Source organism: Drosophila ananassae, chromosome 3L, assembly GCF_017639315.1.
Source record: "Drosophila ananassae strain 14024-0371.13 chromosome 3L, ASM1763931v2, whole genome shotgun sequence".
NCBI lineage: Eukaryota > Metazoa > Arthropoda > Insecta > Diptera > Drosophilidae > Drosophila > Drosophila ananassae.
In genome coordinates this window covers 14,509,923-14,532,382 of record NC_057929.1, presented here as the reverse complement: position 1 = coordinate 14,532,382, position 22,460 = coordinate 14,509,923, and the positions used below count along the sequence as shown (strand labels likewise).

The 22,460-nt window shown below is 43.9% G+C and overlaps 6 protein-coding genes and 7 non-coding genes across 14 annotated transcripts; 11 read left to right on the top strand and 2 right to left on the bottom strand.

Moving 5' to 3' along the window:
* Position 1: 1 nt before the first annotated feature.
* LOC6496311 (dnaJ-like protein 60) lies at positions 2 to 1,014 on the bottom strand. The gene is made up of 4 exons (XM_001960640.4): positions 847 to 1,014; positions 667 to 787; positions 276 to 604; positions 2 to 218 (listed from the first exon to the last, which is right to left on the bottom strand). Exons 1-4 carry the CDS (start codon positions 894 to 896, stop codon positions 50 to 52), a joined length of 669 nt encoding a protein of 222 aa, XP_001960676.1. The 5' UTR covers positions 897 to 1,014; the 3' UTR covers positions 2 to 49.
* Positions 1,015 to 1,217: 203 nt separating this feature from the next.
* Positions 1,218 to 3,242, top strand: LOC6494242 (RNA polymerase II-associated protein 3). The gene is made up of 6 exons (XM_001960639.3): positions 1,218 to 1,479; positions 1,532 to 1,812; positions 1,868 to 2,076; positions 2,142 to 2,635; positions 2,689 to 2,974; positions 3,034 to 3,242. Exons 1-6 carry the CDS (start codon positions 1,324 to 1,326, stop codon positions 3,123 to 3,125), a joined length of 1,518 nt encoding a protein of 505 aa, XP_001960675.1. The 5' UTR covers positions 1,218 to 1,323; the 3' UTR covers positions 3,126 to 3,242.
* A 1,334-nt stretch (positions 3,243 to 4,576) lies between these two features.
* LOC6494243 lies at positions 4,577 to 15,797 on the top strand. 2 transcript variants are annotated; one of them, XM_014907199.3, is made up of 9 exons: positions 4,577 to 4,976; positions 8,126 to 8,211; positions 10,228 to 11,671; positions 12,405 to 13,044; positions 13,102 to 13,370; positions 13,437 to 14,583; positions 14,644 to 15,143; positions 15,194 to 15,413; positions 15,468 to 15,797. In XM_014907199.3, the coding sequence occupies exons 2-9, from the start codon at positions 8,187 to 8,189 to the stop codon at positions 15,537 to 15,539; spliced, it is 4,317 nt and encodes a 1,438-aa protein (XP_014762685.1). In that variant the 5' UTR covers positions 4,577 to 4,976; positions 8,126 to 8,186; the 3' UTR covers positions 15,540 to 15,797. The 2 variants fall into 2 exon arrangements, with proteins under 2 accessions (XP_014762685.1, XP_032306099.1); XM_032450208.2 differs by lacking the exons at positions 4,577 to 4,976; positions 8,126 to 8,211 and adding an exon at positions 9,495 to 9,698.
* Positions 15,791 to 16,601, bottom strand: LOC6496310 (28S ribosomal protein S17, mitochondrial). Its single transcript, XM_032450212.2, has 2 exons — positions 16,388 to 16,601; positions 15,791 to 16,324 (listed from the first exon to the last, which is right to left on the bottom strand). Exons 1-2 carry the CDS (start codon positions 16,493 to 16,495, stop codon positions 15,965 to 15,967), a joined length of 468 nt encoding a protein of 155 aa, XP_032306103.1. The 5' UTR covers positions 16,496 to 16,601; the 3' UTR covers positions 15,791 to 15,964.
* On the top strand, positions 16,600 to 18,262 carry LOC116654686 (7-methylguanosine phosphate-specific 5'-nucleotidase-like). Its single transcript, XM_032450211.2, has 2 exons — positions 16,600 to 16,736; positions 16,844 to 18,262. Exon 2 carries the CDS (start codon positions 16,915 to 16,917, stop codon positions 17,842 to 17,844), a length of 930 nt encoding a protein of 309 aa, XP_032306102.1. The 5' UTR covers positions 16,600 to 16,736; positions 16,844 to 16,914; the 3' UTR covers positions 17,845 to 18,262.
* A 90-nt stretch (positions 18,263 to 18,352) lies between these two features.
* LOC6494245 (H/ACA ribonucleoprotein complex subunit 4) lies at positions 18,353 to 20,792 on the top strand. The gene is made up of 6 exons (XM_001960635.4): positions 18,353 to 18,490; positions 18,551 to 18,919; positions 18,987 to 19,238; positions 19,423 to 19,697; positions 19,924 to 20,337; positions 20,398 to 20,792. The coding sequence occupies exons 1-6, from the start codon at positions 18,478 to 18,480 to the stop codon at positions 20,620 to 20,622; spliced, it is 1,548 nt and encodes a 515-aa protein (XP_001960671.1). The 5' UTR covers positions 18,353 to 18,477; the 3' UTR covers positions 20,623 to 20,792.
* On the top strand, positions 19,725 to 19,861 carry LOC6508192. The gene has a single exon (XR_046150.1). It is a non-coding gene; the product is annotated as a small nucleolar RNA snoR639/H1 (small nucleolar RNA).
* A 125-nt stretch (positions 20,793 to 20,917) lies between the features above and the next one.
* On the top strand, positions 20,918 to 21,006 carry LOC6508191. The gene has a single exon (XR_046149.2). It is a non-coding gene; the product is annotated as a small nucleolar RNA Me28S-Gm1083 (small nucleolar RNA).
* A 152-nt stretch (positions 21,007 to 21,158) lies between these two features.
* Positions 21,159 to 21,245, top strand: LOC6508190. Its single transcript, XR_046148.2, has one exon. It is a non-coding gene; the product is annotated as a small nucleolar RNA Me28S-Gm1083 (small nucleolar RNA).
* A 156-nt stretch (positions 21,246 to 21,401) lies between these two features.
* LOC6508189 lies at positions 21,402 to 21,490 on the top strand. Its single transcript, XR_046147.2, has one exon. It is a non-coding gene; the product is annotated as a small nucleolar RNA Me28S-Gm1083 (small nucleolar RNA).
* A 161-nt stretch (positions 21,491 to 21,651) lies between these two features.
* LOC6508188 lies at positions 21,652 to 21,742 on the top strand. The gene has a single exon (XR_046146.2). It is a non-coding gene; the product is annotated as a small nucleolar RNA Me28S-Gm1083 (small nucleolar RNA).
* Positions 21,743 to 21,934: 192 nt separating this feature from the next.
* Positions 21,935 to 22,070, top strand: LOC6508187. The gene has a single exon (XR_046145.1). It is a non-coding gene; the product is annotated as a small nucleolar RNA snoR639/H1 (small nucleolar RNA).
* A 195-nt stretch (positions 22,071 to 22,265) lies between these two features.
* LOC6508186 lies at positions 22,266 to 22,354 on the top strand. The gene has a single exon (XR_046144.2). It is a non-coding gene; the product is annotated as a small nucleolar RNA Me28S-Gm1083 (small nucleolar RNA).
* Positions 22,355 to 22,460: the final 106 nt, after the last annotated feature.

The window sequence follows — 22,460 nt, the reverse complement described above, 5'->3', positions numbered from 1 at the left end:
ATCTATCTGCTTTCACGTTTAATTTTGCTAAATCAAATAAAAAAAACTGCTACTTAGAAGTCGTCTGGTTGAGCGGACTCCGCGCCATGCGATCGATCATGCGGCGCACCTGCTCTTCGTTCCCATATTTCTGGGCATCTGCCACGACGGCGGCGTGGTGGGAAACGGCATTTGCCGATACCTCGTCCTGGATTTGACGACTCAGGTCGAAGGAGTGCCTGGAAATGGCCAACATTAATAAACCAAACCCATAATCCTTGAAGTATGCAACATACTTGACAGACGTAAATCCGAAGAAAGCTCCTATGACCCCAATAGCCATTAATACCAAGGCAACCTGCCAATTGGAGACACGTTTCACTCCCTTGATGCCATAATAGGGTCCTGGATTTGGGTCAAAGTTGGGCTTGATATCCCACGGTTGATTGGGATTGCCATTCTCGTCCACCGGACTGCGTTCCGAGCGCGTTGGCTGCCACAGCAGGCTATCGTCGTAGTTTCGTCGTAGCTGTGGCTTTATCAGAGTCTGGTATGCCTCCGATATTTGTAGAAACCGAGCCGTCCTCTCAGGACTATCTGCATTGCTCTTGACATCCGGGTGGTACTGAAAGGTAACATAAAATTAACTCTTTTATTAATCCATACAAGACTCCAGAAGAATCTTACCAACTTGGAAAGCTTAACAAAAGCATTTCGGACGTCTTGGCTACTGCTGTCGTCAGATATGTTTAGTACCTCATAGTGCGTTTCTTGCTTTTTTGGTCGTGTTTTCTTTTCGTGTGAGAAACTGCGCGTTGGAAGATTTTTTTACATAACAACAACAATGCAAAGTTATGGAATCCTTACTTACGCCTATAGGGCACTCCGGTCCGGGGCGGAAGGCACAGCCTCAGCATTGTCACCTGTTTAAATTCTAGCTATAGATTTTGCCTCCTGTTAAATCATAATTTATAGTGAAAGTTTTATCAAAACAAATTTAAAAACAAAAGACAGCTGATTCCGGGCCAACAGTTATCGAGTGGAATTCGGACTCATTCGATAACTTTGTGCTGTTACATCTTTGAACTTCCATTTTATTCACATTTTTGTCGCTGCCGCAAATTCTCATACCAATTTTATTCACGATTTGCGTGTCTGTTTCTTGTTGTATCGAATTTCTGATAATTTTTTGCCGGTACAAAGTTTAAATTCTGACGTTTTCCAACACTGGCCCCGGAATCGCCGATATACAAATATCGATATATTGATATTTTGATATGTTACCACTAGAAATAACAAAAATTGCCAAATAATTCGAATTAAGATTAATACATAGCAACCAAGATGAGCGGTGCGGAAAAGGCCTTTGAACTACAGCGCCAGGTGCGCAGAAATGCTACGGACTACGCAAATTCCGTGAAGGACCTCTACTCGTGGGAGCAGGACATCAAGAAGAAGGAGAAAGAGCTGAAGAACGCGCCAGCCGCTGCCGCCAATATTGTAAGCTTTAAGTTTTCCCTTCCTCGTGCACATCAAGAATCCTTTGTTCTAGAAACTTCCGGTGCGCAGCCATGTGGAGAAGCCAGGAAAGGCGGAGAAAGAGAGCCCAAGCAGCTCGGCGGCCAGTACACCGACCGAGAAACAAGATCTGCCAGTGGATCCTGTGGCCCAGCAGCACAAGAAGGCCAATGACATAAAAGACCGTGGCAACAGCTATGTGAAGCAGGCGGATTACGACCGCGCCATTGAAGCCTATTCCGAGGCCATCAATGTGTATCCCCACGATCCTATCTATTATATCAATAGAGCCTTATGTTACATCAAACAGGAAAAGTAAGTTTCCTAGGAAACCCAAATTATCTACGATGATCCTACACACCTTTCGCAGGTTTCATGACTGTGTGGAGGACTGTGAGGCCGCCATAAGTCTGGACAAGCTGTGCGTCAAGGCCTACTACCGGCGAATGCAGGCCAACGAGTCCCTCGGCAACAATATGGAAGCTCTCAAGGATTGCACAACCGTACTGGCCATTGAGCCCAAAAACCTTGAGGCCAAAACGAGCTTAGCCCGTATCAACGAACGTTTGCGCAAAATAGGTAATAAATCACAACTTTTAGTGTTAAGATAATGTAGTAATATGATTTTATTCGTGCACTTTTAGCCACTAAAAGTGGCCCAAATTTTACCCCCGATCGTCCTGATCTGGTGGAAATCCAGCCATTCGATAAACCTGTTTATAAGCGATCCAAGCGGCCTATGCGCAGGGTGCCGATTGTAGATATTGTATCACCACGTGCCACCAGCGATGAGAGCAAAAGCTTGCGCATTTCCGATGAGGACATTGACAAAATCTTTAACAGCAATTGTGGTGTGTTCGAGGAGGTCAAGAAGTCTGATCTCAAACAGAAAGAAACTAATAAAAGTCCACCGAAGGTGGCTCCAGTTGTTGAGACTGCCAAGGAAGAAAAAAAGGAGACAAAACCTAATCATCCAAAAGAAAAGACAGTTGTAGAGACTCTCAAACCGCAGCCTTCCTCTTCAGCACCAAAGATAATAGAAAGTGTCGTTTCTGAAACAAAAATTGCGAAGAAAATCGAACCAAAGCAACAGGATACTGCGAAAACTTCAAAGGGGCCGGAGGTCAAGCCAGTAGAGGTAAGTTATTTTTAAATACAAGTTTTTACTCTCAATGATTGTAACTTTAATAGCGAGATCTGCCGCCACCTCCTACGGGCACAGCTCAGTTTCACGTTACCTGGAAGGAGCTAACTCCACAACAGAAATATCAGTATCTAAAATCAATTGAAATACCAAGCCTGTGCCGTATCCTGGGAGCTGGCTTTGACTCAGAAACGTTTACGGATCTGCTGCGCACTCTTCAGGACTTTTATGTCCCCAATAAGGAGCCCACAACAGCAGCGGTCCTGCTGGAGATCAGTAGAAACGACGAGTTTACCATTCTGGCAATGCTCATGTCAGCTGAGGAAAAGAAAAGTGAGAAACTACTTTTAATCACCTGCAAAGTCATATTTTAATTAAAAAATTTATTGCAGTGGTAACGTCTATCTTGAATGCAATCAAGAACTGGCCTAACAACAATCCGACGGTGCTGGAGAAGCTCTCAAAGGCATACAGCGCTGTCTAAAAACATGCGTGGTTTATTTTTCAATGTACTTACATTGCTTCAAATTGTTAGCTCAAGAAATCCTATCCTAAAAAACATTAAAGAATGTGCAGAAACGTTGCCTAATATGTTACAGAACGAAAGGTGTATTAATTGAAATTGGCTTGGATAAAAATTATTTCCGCCACACCGAAATGGTTGAGTTCTTTGAATAGTCTGGGTATTAGTTACGCTACAGAAATCTAGGTTTTAAAACCAAATGAGTCATGTGATCAGTTTTGGGCTTGTGCGTAGATAGATCAAATATAAATTCTGCAAAATCCATTTGAGCAAACAGAAACAGTTCTTGGACGCCCTGCCAGGCGATGAATATTGAATAACCAATTGAGTAATATGAATTAGTGTAATTTACATAAATCAGCGGATTAATTCAATCTGCGTAGCCACCTCAAATGTGTTTCCCCCAAGAACACAAACAACAACTCCATTAAGCGATGTTAAGTTGGATACGTTGATGGGTCACATGGAGATGGAGGTGGAGAATGTGACGGAGGTCTGGGCATGCGGCTCCCATCATACACATACATATATGGGACTATATCATTACAGCAACACCCGCCGAAGAAGAAACAAAATAGCTGTCAACCAATCCGAGGGGTGTTATCCGAGCACAAGCCGGCACACACCGATATCAAATCAGATCGGTCCGAACTGCTGCGATCTACCCATCCCAGCGAGAAACGAGTCTCCCGCGAAACGGGACTCGGGTTTCGGGGCTGACGGCGTGAAGGCGGAACGCTAATTGCGTGAGAGCTGATGCACTAAGCACAGGGGCCGGGTTTTACTTAAGCCCATTGTTGGCGCTGCTAGTTATAATTTAATTTACATTTTTTCTTAACAAACGCTGGCTGTTATTTATCAATTTCTCGCAGAGTGCGGGAGAATCCCGCGAGAGCGATGTGCGGCAATCGTGGTTGTCACTATGCCGGTAACTGGATATATTTAAGAATATTATTTTTAGTTACTGTTTTGTATATTTTTTATATAAGTATTGTAGATTTTTTAGCCTTGTAATCAATAAGAAATAATTGTATATTCGGAAAAGGACTTATCCTTTCATAGTTTTATCTTAAAAGTGGTTTTGAATAGATTTTTGATTCAAGTTTTCCATAGATTCTGAAGAACTATATTTATTTGGTTTTTGGTTAAAAGTTTAGGATACTTTTCTTATCATTGTTCTCTAACTTTTCTAAAGAATATTTTAAAAAACAGTGTTAGTTTTATTTCCAGACTTTGGTTAATTAATAAGTAAATCTAGTAAACTATTTTATAGTTATATAAGTTAGAAAATCTTGGATTTATTGGCCATTATTTCATCACCCGGTGAAGTTCCATCTGCCTCAGACGCTTTGGCAACCCCCAAAGCCGAAGCCAATATCCGAGTCCGAGTACGAATCCAAGCTTCATTGGACAGAGCAGAGATTTGGGGGAGAGCCGGCTTAGTGGCTGAGCGGCTGGACGGCTTTCGAGCGATCAGTTGCTGTACACACTCCAACGGATTTGGATACCAGTCCCAGTGGCAGTCGCAGTCACAGAGTCGCGAGCGGAAATCTAGTTGAATCCGAATTGAAAAGCAGAGTCGCATCAGCAGTAGCAGTAGCAGTAGTGGAAGCAGCAGAAAAGCAGAGGAAAACGCGATCTTAGTAACAGTTGCATCGAGTATACGAAGCGTGAAACACAAACGACACAATAAATACTGTCGGAGAGGCAAGGAGGCAGAGACAAGGGGACGGAGAGTGCAACTAAAGTCAAAAGCAACAGCAACAGCAACAAATTCGTAAACAATCAGAGTAACGGTGTTTTTGTGCAAGTGTAAGTGCCGATGCGAGTGTATGTGACTAATTTAAAAGTGACTTTAGCTTAAAATAAGCTTAAGTATATAAGATTTTATTAACCAAATTCGAGGAAAAATATAAAGAGGAAAAAAGTGAAAAAAACAGAAAACAAAACAAAAGAAATTACACGTAAATAAAGCAAATAAATAGAAAATAAAAACATGTGCAAAACGAGCGATTTCTCTGATGTGCGAGTGTGCGAGCGGTGACTGACAATCGGCGGCTAACCTGGCGGATACGTAATCTCAGATCTTGTCAAATCTATAAAGAACTGGGGAAACAATGGGCCGCCAGCCAGCCTCCCACTGAAAATCCACTGGCTAAAAAATACAAAAACTATAAATAAAACCGCTCTCACAGCGCAGTTCACCTTTCATTCAACCACAACAGCAACAAAAACAATCGGGCTCAAAAGAATGCGGCAAAAACGGAGTGATTTTGTTTCATTTTTTCATTTGTAATTTTTGTATTTGCATCAAACAATGTTTATTTATTTTTAATTGTGATTGTGTGTGCTTTGGCTTGGAGGTGCTGACTTTGAGGTCTTCATTTCATTAGTTAGCCGACTTTGATTTTGGCCAGTTTGCGTTGCGGTGGATCTTCGTCTCAACCTGTGCCAAGCTCTAAAGCCAAAAAAAAAAAATATAAAATAAAGCAGTAACAAAAACAAAAACCAGGCAATAATAAAGGCAAAAAAACACACAAACGTGTCCCATAGCGGCAGCATCAGGCAAAGACATAAAAGTCAACCGGTTGGTTTGGTTTTGACGGTTTCAAGCACCAGCCAACAGCCACCAGCCAAGAGCCAACTGTGAACAGAAACAGAAACAGCCAACAGTAACAGATACTCCCCCCTTGGAATTCCCCCTGGCTCAGTTGAATCTCAGACTTGGCGGCAATAATATGTAAAAGCCGAGCCACAAAATCATGCAGAACAAATAAATAAAGATACTTATAAATAACAATCTAGATGGCGAAGAAGCTCAATCTCAACCTTAGCCGAAAGCTGTTTAGCATAGTTTATATTGTTGTTAATAGAGGGGGGGAGTGGGTGAGGGGGCGGACTACTTGGATCCGTTTAGCTGGAACTCGAAAGATGCTAAATATGCGATCAATAACAAATGGAATATTCCGTACCTTACCCCGTACCGACTTTCTTTTCTCGCATCCGTTTCAAAGCATCTATTTTAGTTATATTATTTCGACTTAATAAATTAAAAACTTATTCGAAAAGGTCAAAATGCTATACATTCTTGGAAGAATTCTTATCATATATTTTGCTTATAAATATGACGCACTTCCGTCTCGTCTTTACGGCAGACTTTTGCGAAATATTATATGTTTTTGCGGATCGGATCAGTCGAGGAGTGAAGCACTGGCCAGATATTTGGAGATGAAGTTAGGGAGTCGGTGCTAATTCGGCCGATAAGTGCCTTTCACGCCTTTTCCAAACATCTTGATCTGTCTAAACTTGGGCTTGGCTTGGACTACAACTAAATTAAAGTCATGGGTTAGCCGAAATTTTTTTTTGGCCAAAGTAATTGACTTGTTGGACGGTCTGTTGAGCGAATCCAAAGCAATTAGCACACCGAGAGCAGTGCTCTGCTAACCAAAAAATAAAAAATAACAAAATAAAAAATATGTTTATGGCTCAATTTGATTGTTGCTTACGTGCAATCGACTGTGGAATTTTATTCAGCATTTATTTTGCTGTTTTTGCCTCGCTTTTTGCCTTTTTACCAGCCGCACGCCATTCGAGAGAGCGCTCGGATGTCATACCATGAGGTTGCCGTGGATTTATTGAAATGCTAATAAAACGCTAAACGCTCCGGCATGATGATGAGCCAGTCGGCTCAAGGATGAGGTTAAATCCACGCTTAAAGCCAGGTCAGAAGCAGAAGCTATAAGAGGTAGTGCCCTGCAAATCAAAGATATTAACTTCCGACTTCGTAATAGACAAAAACAAGCCCACAATCAATAGCCGGATAACTGCGAGTTATTTATTTACTTTATTTTTTCTGTTTTTTGTTTTCGCCGCCGTCTTGGCAGCTTCTTCAAGTGAAGCTCTTGTCACGAGCATGAGTCTGGCTTTTGGATTTTCGGTTTGGGTTTATTTTTAGTTGCCCTGCTGCTGCTGCTGTGGCGTCCGACTAAATCAAATCACTTGAGCATCTTTTTTTTTATTATATTGTTATAGGAGGAAGCGTTCTTTATCTGACGTCTGTCTTGGCGCAGGAGGGGTACAAATACATTCGTACATACGCATATGAAAGCCAAGGCGTTAATTCAATCAAAATCATTGCGATAAAAAGCAAAAATGACATAGCAAAGAGCGAACGGAGAAACTGAGCCAGAGTCTTTCGTTTCAAAATCACTTTCAATAGCCGCTAATCTAGCCAAGGCTGATTGGGGTTCATTCCGAAGAGAACAGGATCTCCAGCTCGCCAATCATTCAATATTGCGTATACGCCATGTGCGTCACAAGTCATATCCCACCTGTCTCTGTTCTTTTTCTATTGCATACTTTGGTGGGCTCAATTTCTTGAATTGGCTTCTAGTGTGCCATTATGCTTAGTTATGTTGTGATTCGTAGCTTTTTCTGTTTTGTTTCTCTATAAGTTCTCTACAAGTGTCACGTGTTGGAGCTTCGATGCAAATTTGTTTGTGTTGCTGTTTTATGACCAATTTCGAAGCGGATAAAGCTGCTATCCAGACGCAAATTGCCAGTTTCCATTTGGAAGCGCCATTCACTTATCCGGCCATAGCTTATATTTTGTTTTGTTTCCCTCGCTGCAATTCCAGACTTCTACTGATATCGAGCTACGAGACAATTGGACATACCCATATGTTTCGCAGTCTAGCTTGATAAGAATATAAATACAATTTAAACTTCGTTGCTATTTCAGAGGCTTAGATCGCCTCAAATTCAGTAAGCATGTAAGACAAGAAACCCGAAGAATTTCATCTGAAGAGTCTCTTCTATTTAATTGATTTGAGAAGGCAACGGCAACCGGTGGCTGTGCGTTCAAATTGCAAGATTTCCGGAAAAGTTAGCTTTAATGGCATTTGTAACCTGAAGTGGAGTGGCAATCCGAATAACGAGACCTTCACTCTTGTTCTTTGCAGACCAGTTTGCATCAGTCATGCTGTAGCCACGTGGACAGGATGTTTCTGAAGTGACTTTAATATGGACCTTGGTATCTTTGACCTGTGTAAGTATTCAACAAAAAAAAAAAACAAACTAACTCCCGAATAACAAATCTATTCAATTACTACAAGTGTTTATATGCATATTTTTGGCAAGGATAGCAAATTCAAATTCAAATAGAGTCCTTGCAATGGCCCCGTTGAAGGCTGGCTTGCCTTGCCTCGTCATTGACAACCAAAGTGGCTACCAAAAATAGACATAACAGCAGGATGGGCTATCTAAGGCTTATAGTAGAGTACACTTTAATGGGGAAGTACTCAAAGATTTTATCTATATTGATTTTAATTAAAGAATCAAAGAGCTCTTAGGATAAAAGAGATTTCCAATCATGTTCTGGCTTTCCAAAAATTACTTTCTTCTTTACTCTTCTTTACCAAAAATTACTTTCCAAAAGTTCTTTACTTTGAAAACAGGTGAATTTCTTTGTTTTTGTTTCTATTAAAACTCGATTTCAATAAGAGTAACTTCTTTTTGAAGAGTATTTAAAGTCAACAGAACTGAGAAAGGACCGTCTATGGCTCTGCATCTTATACACCCTCACAGACACAGTCGCGAATGAGACAATCAGGATATATGATAGCTGAAATCGTTTAATATATTTCTATACAATTTCCCCCCCAGGACTACCTAGAATTTGCATGCCACTTGTGTGGCACACGAAAGGAGCAGAGCTCGGATTGTTTGATCAATAACTCGACTGGAAGCCCAAATATTTGCACACTGGGATATGATATTCCTGGTCGCAGTCAGTGCTCAGATATTTTCAATCCGCACCCGACGTATCGGGACGCAAAAGTGACTACAAGTTCTAATATATCCAAATCCGGAGCTAGGGAAACAATTTTATCGAGTTTGGGAAACAGTTTGCCGTTTATGACAAGGGCCAATGCATATGTAAAAATATTTATTTATCGCCGGAGAGAACAATTGCATAAACAATACCTGCTGAGATCTCTGAATTGATTTTGAAGCAATGCCCTGCTGCTGTTGCTGTTTTGCTTTTCATTTGAAGTAATTAGGTTTCATTTTCATCTTCGCTTTCGTTTGTTTAGTTTAGTTTAGTATTATCCTCGGTTTTGGCATTAGTTTTTAAGACCCAGAGCCCGGAGCAGGGCTACCCCCCGGAGCATTTTCGCTGCTCAGCGAGTTGTGAAAAGTGCATCAACCGTATGCTCGCTCATACGTGCGTTAGATAATTGTTTTCTCAGATGCAGAGGCAGCAACAGCAGCCACAGTAGAATGCCCGCTAACTGAAAATGAAATCCGTTAATGGTTATGTTTCCATGGATGTACCCCAAAGCCTAACAGAGCCAACTGGAGCTAACTTGGCCATCAGTGCGATTCGTTTGGGCCAAGACGCGGGCCGTTCGCGCTGACTCCTTGACTCCTCGACATAGTGCTTAGTGTGCAGAATTTTGTGGCTGAACTGTTTAGTGCTACTAAAAATAAAAACCAACATATTAATTATGGACTACCCCAAAACCCTAAACGGTAAATGTTAACATAATCCACCCCAACCATAGCCTAGTCCACCCACTCCGGCTCCTGCATAAATTACACAACAATTTATTTGGCACGTCAACAAATTCGCTTCTCCGGCTCCTCCGCCCCGGCCAGCTATACCATGTATCGATCAAACAGAGCGGGAATTTCATGGCTTATCAGTTATTTGCTCCCTGTTTCTTTATTTAGTTCCCCGAATCTGTTTATTTAACTATAATTATCTCCGCTCGGTGTACGCCCCCTCGAAAAAAGCATTATTATATCGCATATTAAATGGAAATATGAATGTCGAATTCCCGATTTGCAATTCCCGGACTTTGCTCTGCATTCTCCATAAAAGATAAAACGCTCTGTATGCTTATTATTTTTTATTAAACTGTTTACATTGGGATACTTATCGCGTAGGAATATATAATAAATCGGAATGCAAATAGCTATTCTTTTAGGAAAATCCCGAAAAAGCACTTTGCCCTTTCAGAGACCCAGTTTAATAACACCACTTACTATGCACTTACAGCGCCCCAAGATCTGGATGACATACACAACGATGACATTCACAGTCTGGATCTGCTTATGCAGGGCGCCCTCGACGACAGCATCCAGCTGGGCCACAATGGCCTCTCCGGCAGCGGAGGCGGTGTGGCCGTCTTGGACTCGCCCCATACCCCGCCAATGAACGGCCTGGAAGCCCAGTTGAATGGGAATGGACGGCCACTGACGGCCCAGGCGCTGGCACACGTCCATCCGCATCTGCCGGAGAGTCCGCCGGACTCACAGCCCGCCTACAGTCCGCTAAGCGAGGCGCACGGGATGGCGATGCCCCAGGGCAGGGAGCTCATCTATCCCGGTCTGGCGCCCATGCAACACCAGGCTAATATGCTGCAAACAGATTTGGGTCAGTATACCTCGCCACCGCAACAGCACCACTTTGCCGCTCCCCAGACGGATGTGCGGGTCAAGCACGAGTCCGGACTCATTATAAATCCGGGAAACTTGCTTTGCCAGCAGCAGCAACAGATGCAACAGCAACACCAGCAGCAGCAGCAACAGCAACAGCTTGGCGATCAACAGTTTGCGCAGCACCATCAGCAACACCTGACACACCAGCACCAGCAACTCCAGGACATGGGCCACGACCAGATGCTCTACTACGAGAATGGAGCGGGTGGGGGGATTTATACGTCCGACAGCTACCAGAACCTGACCACCTGCACCCTGACTTCGACCTTGGGGCTTGGGGATCGAGTCCAGGTAATTGGGACCAGCCAGATGTCGCTGAACCGAATCTCCGCGCCCTCCACGCCCGTGCACTCGCTATCGCGCAAGCGGAAGATGTCAACGCAGCTTGACTGTCCGGACTTTGCGCCGACGCCCAAGGTGGAGTCCGGTCTGCAGATGAGTCCCCTGCGCGCCTCCCACCACTCACTGGGCACACCAACGGCGGCTACGACGCCGGCCCCTTCCCACTCCCACTCCGCTTCTGTTTCGCCGGCCCTGTCCAACATAAATTCGCAGGCAGACAACAGCCTCGACGGGCACACGAATGGAGTGATACAGGGATCAGGTGCCGGATCGGGACACAATTCGGGCAGTGAGGCGGGTGACGCCGCCGGCGGCCAGTGCATTCGTTTCAGTGTCTTCCAGCCGGAGAACTGGCACAAGTTATTCGACCAGGACATGCAGGAGCTGTCTGTGATCTACTACCGCGTGGACGCGGACAAGGGATTCAACTTCAGCGTCTCGGACGACGCGTACGTGTGCCAGAAAAAGAACCACTTCCAGGTCACTTGCCATGCGCGCCTCCAGGGCGATGCCAAATTCGTGAAGACCCCGTCCGGCCTCGAAAAAATCAAATCCTTCCACTTGCATTTCTACGGCGTCAAGTTTGAGGCGCCCAACCAAACCATCCGCGTGGAGCAGAGTCAGTCGGACCGCTCCAAGAAACCGTTTTATCCCGTTCCGTGAGTATACTTGTTTTAAGAATCCATTTTACAAGAGGTCTAGGTTTCAAAAGGGGGATTTTCCAAGGGGATTTTTCCAAATTGAGATTTTTCCAAGGGGGATCTCCCACAAAAAATGAAAAAATATATGATCGAAAAATCAGTTCCAATGCTTTGATGCAGATTAATAAGGAATCGAACCACAAATCTTTTAAGGTATTCCTTTCGAGGATCGGATGAAAATTGTTGAAGATATGGACATCCCAAGGGCCATATAGGGGTATCCTTGATTTTCCAGGGGATCCCCCACAAAAAATGAAAAAATATGGATCGAAAAATAGGTTCCAAGGTTTTGATGCAGATTAATTAGGAATCGAACCACAAATCTTTTAATGTATTCCTTTCAAGGATCGGATGAAAATTGTTGAAGATATGGACATCCCAAGGGCCATATAGGGGTATCCTTGATTTTCCAGGGGAAATCAATCCCCCACAAAAAATGAAAAAATATGCATCGAAAAATCGGTTCCAAGGTTTTGATGCAGATTAATTAGGAATCGAACCACAAATCTTTTAAGGTATTCCTTTCAAGGATCGGATGAAAATTGTAGAAGATATGGATATTCCAAGGGGCCCTATAGGGGTATCCTTGATTTTCCAGGGTATCCCCCACAAAAAATGAAAAATATATGGATGGATTAAGTCTTTACTTTAAAAGTTATTCATATTTCAAATTTTTTAATCCATTCCCCAGCATCGATCTCCAGAAGCACATCGTCAGCAAGGTCACTGTGGGGCGATTGCATTTTTCCGAGACAACGAACAACAATATGCGGAAGAAGGGTCGCCCCAATCCGGAGCAGCGCTTCTTCCAACTGGTCGTGGGTCTCCATGTGCACACCATTTCGGGCAATTTCCCCGTGATGAGTCACGGGAGCGAGCGGATAATCGTGCGTGCCTCCAATCCGGGTCAGTTTGAGTCCGACGTGGACCTGTGCTGGCAGCGCGGCATCACCCAGGAGTCCGTCTTCCATGCGGGCCGTGTGGGCATCAACACGGACCGACCGGACGAGAGTCTTGTCGTGCATGGCAACCTCAAGGTCTCCGGCCACATTGTCCAGCCTAGTGACAGTCGGGCCAAGCAGGAGATCGGTGAGCTGGACACTTCGGTGCAGCTGAGAAACCTGCAGAAGATTCGGATTGTTCGCTACCGCTACGAGCCGGAGTTTGCAGTGCACTCGGGTCTCCGGCGTGAAAGTGACACCAGGGAGATCGTAGACACTGGAGTGATTGCACAGGAAGTGCGAGAGGTGATCCCCGATGCAGTGCAAGAGGCTGGCAGTGTGGTGCTGCCCAATGGAAACGTCATCGAGAACTTTCTACTGGTCAACAAGGTGAGATTCATCCTAAAATTGAAGGTGTTACTTCTCTAATTACACGAAAACTTCCAGGACCGTATACTGATGGAAAACATCGGAGCCGTTAAGGAGCTATGCAAGGTGACCGGATCCCTGGAGACGCGCATCGAGCACCTGGAACGTGCCAACATTGGCCACAACAGCCACCAACTGCGTGCCAAGGATTTACTGGAGCCACGCTGCCTTCTGCCAGAGCGAGCATCCCTAAAGCCATATGGAAGCCGGCGCGATGGGTACGAAGTCTGCTCCAGTCGATCCCTGCAGATAGTTATCTTCCTGCTGATCATCGTCATGGCAGCCTGGTGAGAAGAGACAACTTTTTTAAGAGCCGAAATCATAAAATGTGAATACTTAATCCACAATTTCAGCCTGGCGGCGGTGTCTACGTTGTACTTCGTGGAACACAACAAGCAGCAGCAGATGGATGGCTACCAACTCTTTGGGAACGGACATCTCTTCCGTCCGGAGGCGGGACAAACTCACCTGAGCGAGGAGGACCGACACTACTTCCACAACCTGCACACTCTCTTCAAAAACAAAACCCATGGGTCGTGGTCCCCTAGGATGTATGCCACCAGTACTTCACGCCCACCCGGAAGTCTGCGTCCCGGCGAAGATGAAGTAGAGGAACTAGCGGCGGTTATAGGAAAGCCACAGGTGCCCACTGGTCTGCAGCAACAGCAACAGCTGAACCTCAAGCATGGAATCTTTACAACGACAGCTCCACGTTTCAACAACAAGACTCTCAATAGCAAAAAGTCCAAGTGGCCCATCTCCCAGGAGGTGCTTCGCCAGTCCACGGGCCAGAAATTGCTACAGTCAGCTGCTGTTAATGTACCACCACCCGCACCCGTGAAAGCTCCTACCCAACTGGCAGTCAACGAGACGATATCCTCCACAGAGAAGCCGCCGCAGGCTATTCCTCTGCCTCAGGATTTCGAGAATAACTCCATCGATATCGATGCCCAGCAGCAACAGCAAAAGCAGTCCCAGCTTTCGGCCCTTAAGCTGGACGAGCATATCGTGGTGGTGGGCACCATAGCCAGTCCCGTTTCGGACGCCTCTGACTCCAATCCTCCGGTTGTCCATTCTGGCGCGCATCCTATTCGGAAGTATAATACCGGAAATGTGTACGCCGTGTATAAGACGGTGTCGCCACCAACTGCTAACCTGGCTCTGACCACAAACAAGGTGAGCACGGGGCCAGCCCAGAGCGCTCTTTCCCAGGCACTGGATGTTCCTCCAGCTGCTGCGGCGCCTGTCCGTAACAACAGCGACAATCCTGACGCCCTGGACCTTCAGAATCTGAGCAACACCAACGAGTCGGTGGATAATCCTATCACTGGGGTATACGGATTTGAGTATCAGGCTGCGGGATTGCGGGAATCGAACCTGGAGAGGCGCTCGGCAAACCAACGAAGCTTGGAGTTTGGAAAGCAACAGACCATCAGGACGTCGGTCTTCGGACAACCGGCAGAGTGCAATGGAGACGAGTCAGTCAGCGACAACTGTCAGGTAAGGAAGCTATATACTCCCCGGTTCATGAAGTTAACTTTATCCTTTCAATCCATCTAGTCCGTTTGCTTTGATGAACTACCACAGACACAGCCTCAGCCGGATAATGTGGATGCCAACATCAAGGAGCAACATGTGGAGGACGATCTGCAGTCGGCTGAGGAGCAGGAGCACGACCCAGACATCATTGAGACCCAGCCCATTGCATCAGTACCTGGCAATGAGACCTTTACTGGACTTGAGCTTGGCAAGAACACTGACGTCCAAGCGAAGAATTTCCCCCAGGAAGCCGTGCCTGTTGTGGCTGCCAACGATGATCCTGTTTACCGATTGGTCCAGACTGCCAGCGCTTCGGGGGAGCTGCCCAAGGCCGATGAAGCAGTGCTCCCGCCTTTCCAGCTCGACTGCTGGAGCGTAACCAGCTGTGTGCTGGCCGCCCAGGATAACCAGACCATCGGCGTGCAGCAGTTCTGCCCCAGTACACACAACTCGCTGAATGTGAGCTATATAGTCCCGGTGTCGCGTTACCTTCAGGCGAGCAGCCTAGAGGTTCACCTCAGGTTAGTAAGTCGGTTTTTATTGGAAGGCCTGCATCTAACTCTTTCTACAGCTCTAACAAACCACTTCAGTGGTCCATCTGCATCGATGAGGACCAGGCCAAGGCCAATGCCAATGCGCAGTTGAACGAGGATGACGAGGTTCCGCCCACCAGCGGAGTGAAGATCCTGAAGCAGCTGGGCAACAACAAACTCATCCTAGCCCTGGATTTGCCCGCTCGCGGATACTTCCTGCGTGACTTTATGCTGCGCGCCAGCCACGATTTGGAACAGGTGACTATCCCTCAACTATGCCTTCCAGCACCTCTAAACTATCCTTATTTGCAGCAAAAACTTTGCGATGACAACGCTCACCCCATACTCCAGTACAACTTTAGAATCGTAAGAGATTGTGATTAGTTTACAGCTTAATTTATAGCACGGATCGAATCTGAACTCCAAAAAGAATATATGTATATGCATAGCTATATGTATGTGTATGTACTGCATGTTTGAATGATGTTGCGGCAATGTCCTGGCACCCAAAACACGGAACAAAAACTGTTGATCAGCGAGCAAAAGCTGAAATAAGTACATTTATACGTAAAGAAAACAAATCATTATTAAATGCAAAACAAATATCGACCATTTAAATAAAATATGTAGACAAATCTTGTACTAAGTTGTTTGAATTATTTTCATAGAAAGGGTTGTCTTTCCAAATCTTAAAAAATTATGAGAAACACGAACCTTTTAAAGGACAAAACGCATGGGTTAATCTATAACAACTGGGCTTTACTATGAAACAAAGGGAAACTTAATTGGTAAAAGTCATAAAAGCTCAGCTACACCGCAAAAGGCTGGTCCTTTCCATCCTCGTGATACTTAATGTAGGTTTCTCCATGCGTGAAGTCCTTGGTGCCTTCGAGACGACCGCGGGGTGGTGCCTTGTCATAGTCGAAGGCCTTGGCGGACTTGCCAAACAGCTGGTTGGCCATCTCGATGTCCTCGCGGTATTGGCCCACCACCACCTTTTTGCCGGTGAGCGGATCGGTTATGTCACCCAGCGGATAGACTACTTTTTCCACAGCGTGCGTAATGAGTCGGGTGAGGCGCTCCGGAAGCTCGCGGATCAGGACCACATCGCCGGTTTTGCATACCTTCTGTGGGTCGTGGGCAAAGTAGAACTCGTCCTTCTTAAAGTACTACAAGAAAAATAAATAACTTTAGTGAATATAGTACTTGTTTGTAACATCCTCCTGCTCTACCATATTCAGATTCTTGTCCAGCTGCATGCGCCGAATCCGTATCTTGGATGCATTCTGCTTGATGCAGGGCATACACTGGCCCATCAACAGCAATCCCCGACTCGCCATTATCCTGAGTAGTTTTAATTAATAAACTTAATATTAAATAAACAACCGGTTGCAAGAGACTTGGGATAGTGTGACTGTAGCAGGCTAAAGAATGTTATCGATATTTTACTCATAATTTTACATGAACTCTAATTTTATAAACTATTTTTGTTGTGTATATTTATGTTGTGAAGACTTTTTATCTTGGAGGTCCTTTTAAAACTTTATAAAAGCTTAATAAACTCTATTAAAAAGAAACCTTGTAAGTATTCAAAAATTGTGAGCAACGGAGCTCTTAAAACCCGGAAGTCAAAACTTTAATGTTTTTGGGCACATAATGATAATCTCTTTCAAAATTAACAACCACAGTTAGCCTGATAAGATGTCTGGAGTATAATCTCTGCAAAGATACCTCAACGAGCATATCTTTAGTGTTAAATATGTCCTCAAATGGCAAACTTCAAGATGCGGTCGTGGAAGCCTTGGACATCAAAAATATTCCGGCCCTCATGCAAAGCCATTGTCGGATACGGGATACGGCAAAAGTGGAGCAGCTCCTCAAGGAATTTGTCAGGGCTGGACCGAAAAGCTTACAAGTAGTGTCGGATTTTGACTTCACCATCACCAAGCAGCGGACAGAGGACGGCAGCAGGGTGCCCTCCACCTTTGCCATGTTCTACGCCTGCAAGTCCTTGCCCCCAGGACTAAAGGAGGAGGCCCATGAACTACAAATGAAGTACCATCCCATCGAGATTGATCCTCACATACCCGACGAAGAGAAGCTCAAGTACATCGTGGAGTGGTGGACCAAATCTGGGGAACTGGCGAGCGGGTTTCCTTTCGATCTGTCGGAAATCGATGAGGTAACCAGGCAGTACGTTCATAATCTACGAGATCGCAGCCCGGAGCTATTTGCGGATTTGCATCGCTTGGATATTCCCACGCTGGTATTCTCCGCCGGGCTGGGAAACACTGTGGAGTCCCTCTTGCGACAGGCGGAAATGATGCATCCTAACGTGAAGATTGTCTCCAATTTTCTGAAGTACCGCGACGGTCTATTGGATGGCTTGCAAGATCCTTTGATCCACACCTTCAACAAAAACGAATCTGTATTAGAAGGAAGTGACTATTTTGATCAATTGCACTCCAGGGATCATATAATCTTAATAGGGGACTCTTTGGGAGATGCAAACATGGCTTCAGGTGCATCCGAATCTTCTCAGGTCATTAAGATTGGTTTCCTTTTTCACCACGTAGAGGAAAATATGAAAAACTACATGGATACCTTTGATATTGTTTTGGTGGACGACCAGACCATGGATGTTCCAAGAGCTCTAGTCTCTTTAATAGAAGGACTCCACAAAACATAACAAATTTAATAATTGAATTAAGTTCGTATAGAAATAAGGTTTTTAACTAAAAAATAAGACGAGAAATGTTCATTTTTAATAAAAAAAATTTCAATAAATAACAATAAAAAAGTTAATTTTTATTAAATTCTATCTGCTACCTGGATTGTAGTTTTAAATACTTAATTAATCAGTCTACGTACAATTAACTTTACATATTTTTAATCTATAGCTTAATTTATTCAATTATATATAAATACCATAAAAAAATCAACTTATAATTTAAAACTAATTTAAATAAATGAATTCCCAGTGACATCCAAACACTCATAAGTAATAGATCAATATGTTGCATTCGAATATGACCACATAATTTTATCCATAATTTTAAATTCTTACTACATCATTAATATACTTAAATAAATATACATTGATTTATTTTTTTATCTCAAATTTAAATTAGATATCTGGCTATTTTAGTTGGCCCCTTGCAGATACGCAGTATCTTGCAGGTCGATCGATAGTTGGCAGCACTGGTGGTATTTTTAAACGGTCACACTCTCCACGTGCTTTCCGTCTTTTTTCTGGCAGCGCGCAACACGTGTGGAGGTTGCTCTCACAGAAGTTAAACGTTGCAGACAAATTGAAATAAAAATGGCCGACGTGGGTAAGTCCATGGATGATGAATAAACCGTGACCTGCCATTACAAGGAGCATCTATTCTCAGAGGTACGCAAGGAAAAGAAGAAGAAGAAGATCAAGGAGGAGCCAGTGGATGCCGAAGACATTGGCACCCTGCAGAAGCAGGGCAACTTCCAGATCAAGCCGTCCTCCAAGATAGCAGAGTTGGACACATCACAATGGCCGCTGTTGCTGAAGAACTTCGACAAGCTAAATGTGCGTTCCAACCACTACACACCACTGGCCCACGGCTCCTCGCCGTTGAACCGAGACATCAAGGAGTACATGAAGACAGGCTTCATTAATCTCGACAAGCCCTCGAATCCCAGCTCCCATGAGGTGGTGGCCTGGATCAAGAAGATCCTCAAGGTGGAAAAGACGGGCCACTCGGGCACGCTCGATCCCAAGGTTACGGGTAAGTGGCCCATGCGCGCGCACTAGACTAACCCAACCTAACCTCAATGTGCCCGCGTGTTTGTCAGGTTGCCTGATTGTTTGCATCGACCGTGCCACCCGTCTGGTGAAGTCCCAGCAGAGCGCTGGCAAGGAGTATGTGGCCATTTTCAAGCTGCACGGTGCCGTCGAGTCTGTGGCCAAGGTGCGCCAGGGCTTGGAGAAACTGCGTGGTGCTCTGTTCCAGCGCCCACCTCTCATCTCCGCCGTCAAGCGTCAGCTCCGAGTGCGTACAGTGTACGACAGCAAGCTCTTGGATTACGATGAGAGCCGCAATATGGGTGAGTTGCAGTTTCTTTTTATGTCAGGAGCTGCTTCGTCGCTGCCTGAGACTGGATATCAGGCGGGGATGCAGCTGACTCGAGTCTAGCAAAACCCCAGTATTTGCCCCATGACGCAAATGCACAGTTTCTATTATAAAATTCCATTTCTTCTCCTTCCTATGCCGGCTACTCACGTGCTCAGGTGTTTTTTGGGTTAGTTGCGAGGCCGGCTCCTACATTCGTACCATGTGCGTCCATCTGGGTCTAGTCCTGGGCGTCGGTGGCCAGATGTTGGAACTGCGTCGTGTCCGTTCGGGCATCCAGTCGGAGCGCGACGGCATGGTGACCATGCACGACGTTCTCGATGCCATGTGGCTGTATGAGAACCACAAGGACGAGTCCCTGTTGAGGCGCGTCATCAAGCCGCTGGAGGGTCTTCTGGTGAACCACAAGCGAATCATCATGAAGGACAGTTCCGTAAGTGAAACATTTTCAACAAAACTTACCCCATGATATTAAGCCGGCAGATGCTCGAATCTCCACGCGCATTTGTGACTATGATTGGGAACAGTAATGCTCCTGATGTGTGTATGTTGTTGCAACTCCTCAATACTGCTTCAACAAAGAATTTTCAGTCGACAGCTTTTTAATCATAAAATATTCTAGGAAATGAAACTAAAGGGTACTTTGATATCTCTTCTAGGTTAATGCCGTTTGCTATGGAGCTAAGATTATGTTGCCGGGTGTCCTGCGCTACGAGGACGGCATTGAGATCGACCAGGAGATCGTCATCTGCACCACAAAGGGCGAGGCCATTTGCCTGGCCATTGCCCTGATGACCACAGCCACGATGTCCTCGTGCGATCACGGTGTGGTGGCCAAGATCAAGCGAGTGATCATGGAGCGTGATACTTATCCCAGCAAGTGGGGACTGGGCCCGAAGGCTTCGGCTAAGAAAGCGCTCATCGCCGCCGGTAAACTGGACAAGTTTGGCAGGCCCAACGAGAACACGCCAAAGGAGTGGCTAACTGGCTTCGTGGACTACAATGCCAAGAAACCAGTGGCCGCCGCAGAGGCAGCTGCTCCTCCAGCCAATGGATCTAACGAAGCCAGCAAGGTATGATGGGAAAATGCATCTCGTGTGGATCTTCCTTAACTTATCTATTTACCATTACAGCGCAAGCTTAGCACCTCCAGTGTTGAAGAATCGGCCGCAGCAGCTCCCGCCGAGGAGACCCCATCGAAGGGCGAGAAAAAGAAGAAGAACAAGAAGAAGCACAAGGGCGATGAAGAAGCCCCTGATGCGGCTGAAGAACCATCCGCAGAGGCTGAGCCCGTAGAGAAGGAGAAGAAAAAGAAGAAGAAGAAGGATAAGGATAGGGATAGAGAAGCTCAGGAATAGAAAGTTTCTATAGGCATAGGATTTATACAGATCTCTACAGTTTTCCGTAGAGATACCTACAATTTTTAGTTGTTAAGTTTAAGGAGTGTTTTTATGTGTAGAGATGCAAGAACGTTTTCAAATGCATTTAAGTGACATTCGCAATGCAATAAATGATGTATTTTATTGTACAGAATTGATTTATTTCTTAGTTCTAGACTTTTTTCTTTTAGTTGTTTAGTTAGGCAGGTGTACTCTCTATAGAAGGTGAGTTTTCTAACTATTTTTAAAATAAATTGAACTGCTTTTTTGTTTACTTTCCCTGATGAGTACTAACTTTCGCCCCTATCTGAAAATTGAAACTTCTCTTGTTGAATGCGAGATTGGTCTTACTGAATAATTACACAATAAAGCAAATTCAATTTATTTCTTGCAGTTTTACGAATAATTTTACTAATTATAATTATTTTTCTATAGTTTCAGCTGCGGACAAATAAATGAAAAACTGGATGAAACAAAAAAGGTAATTTTCTTAGGATTAAGAACTCTTTTAGACCCTTTCTGATGAGTACTAACTTTCGCCCCTATCTGAAAATTGAAACTTCTCCTGTTGAATGCGAGATTGGTCTTACTGAAAAAATATATAAATTTTCTTTTATTTATTTGTTGGTTTTTACCAAATTAATTATTTAAATTCTCTAATTTTCAGCTCAGACCAATAATGGCAATGGAAAAGGCATGAATCCGTCCACGTGGGTTAAAAAGGTAAGAATCTTTTTAGTTATTTTTAAAAACAAAAACTTTTTCTGATGAGTACTAACTTTCGCCCCTATCTGAAAATTGAAACTTCTCTTGTTGAATGCGAGATTGGTCTTACTGACAAAATAAAAATAGATTCGTCTATATAATTTATAGTTCTTATGTAACTAAACACTGAATTTTCTATTTTTCAGCTAAAATTGAACGATTTAAGAGTGATGGAAAAGGCACAAATCCGTAAAACCTTGAATAAAAAGGTAAGAAAAGTTTTAGGTGTTTCATAAACCATAATTTTCTCTCTGATGAGCATTAACTTTCGCCCCTATCTGAAATTTGAAACTTCTCTTGTTGAATGCGAGATTGGTCTTACTGAAAATTATTGAAATTTGAGATTGATTTACAAATTTTAGCAGCTTTACTTATTTATGTTTTTGTTCGTTTTCTAGATTTACACATCAGGTTCCTAACTTTTGAATTCTTGAAACTACAGACAACTTTCCTTGAAGGTAAATATAAATTTAAAGGATTAGTTTTAAACGTTTTCCTCTGTTTGAAATTGAAAACTCTTTGGAATACCCCAGGATATTAAGCCGGCAGTTGCTTTGATTCCCACGAGCGTCTGTGACTATGATTGGGAACAGTAATGCTATATGATGTGTGCATGTTGGGCAACGTATTCTGCGCGCTTAACGAAGAAATTTCAGCCGACAACTTAAATTTTAAATAATTCTTTCATTAAATCAAATCGAACTTAAAAAATTCGCCTATTATAATAATTATTTTCTTCTTTTTACAGATTTCCTTATTAAATTATGGAGTTTGGATTACTTAGAACTATCTTTAAAGGTAAATTTACTTAAAAAATCACTTTAAATTTTAAATATAAAAACTAAAAAATCACTAAATTTGATATGATGAGTACTAACTTTCGCCCCTATCTGAAATTTGAAACTTCTCCTGTTGAATGCGAGATTGGTCTTACTGAATAAATTATTTTTTATTTTAATTTGTTAAATGAAGAATTTGATTACGTTTTGCTAAATGTAAATTGTTTATTATCTTACAGATGGTCAACTACGGAGAACATAGAACAATAACTC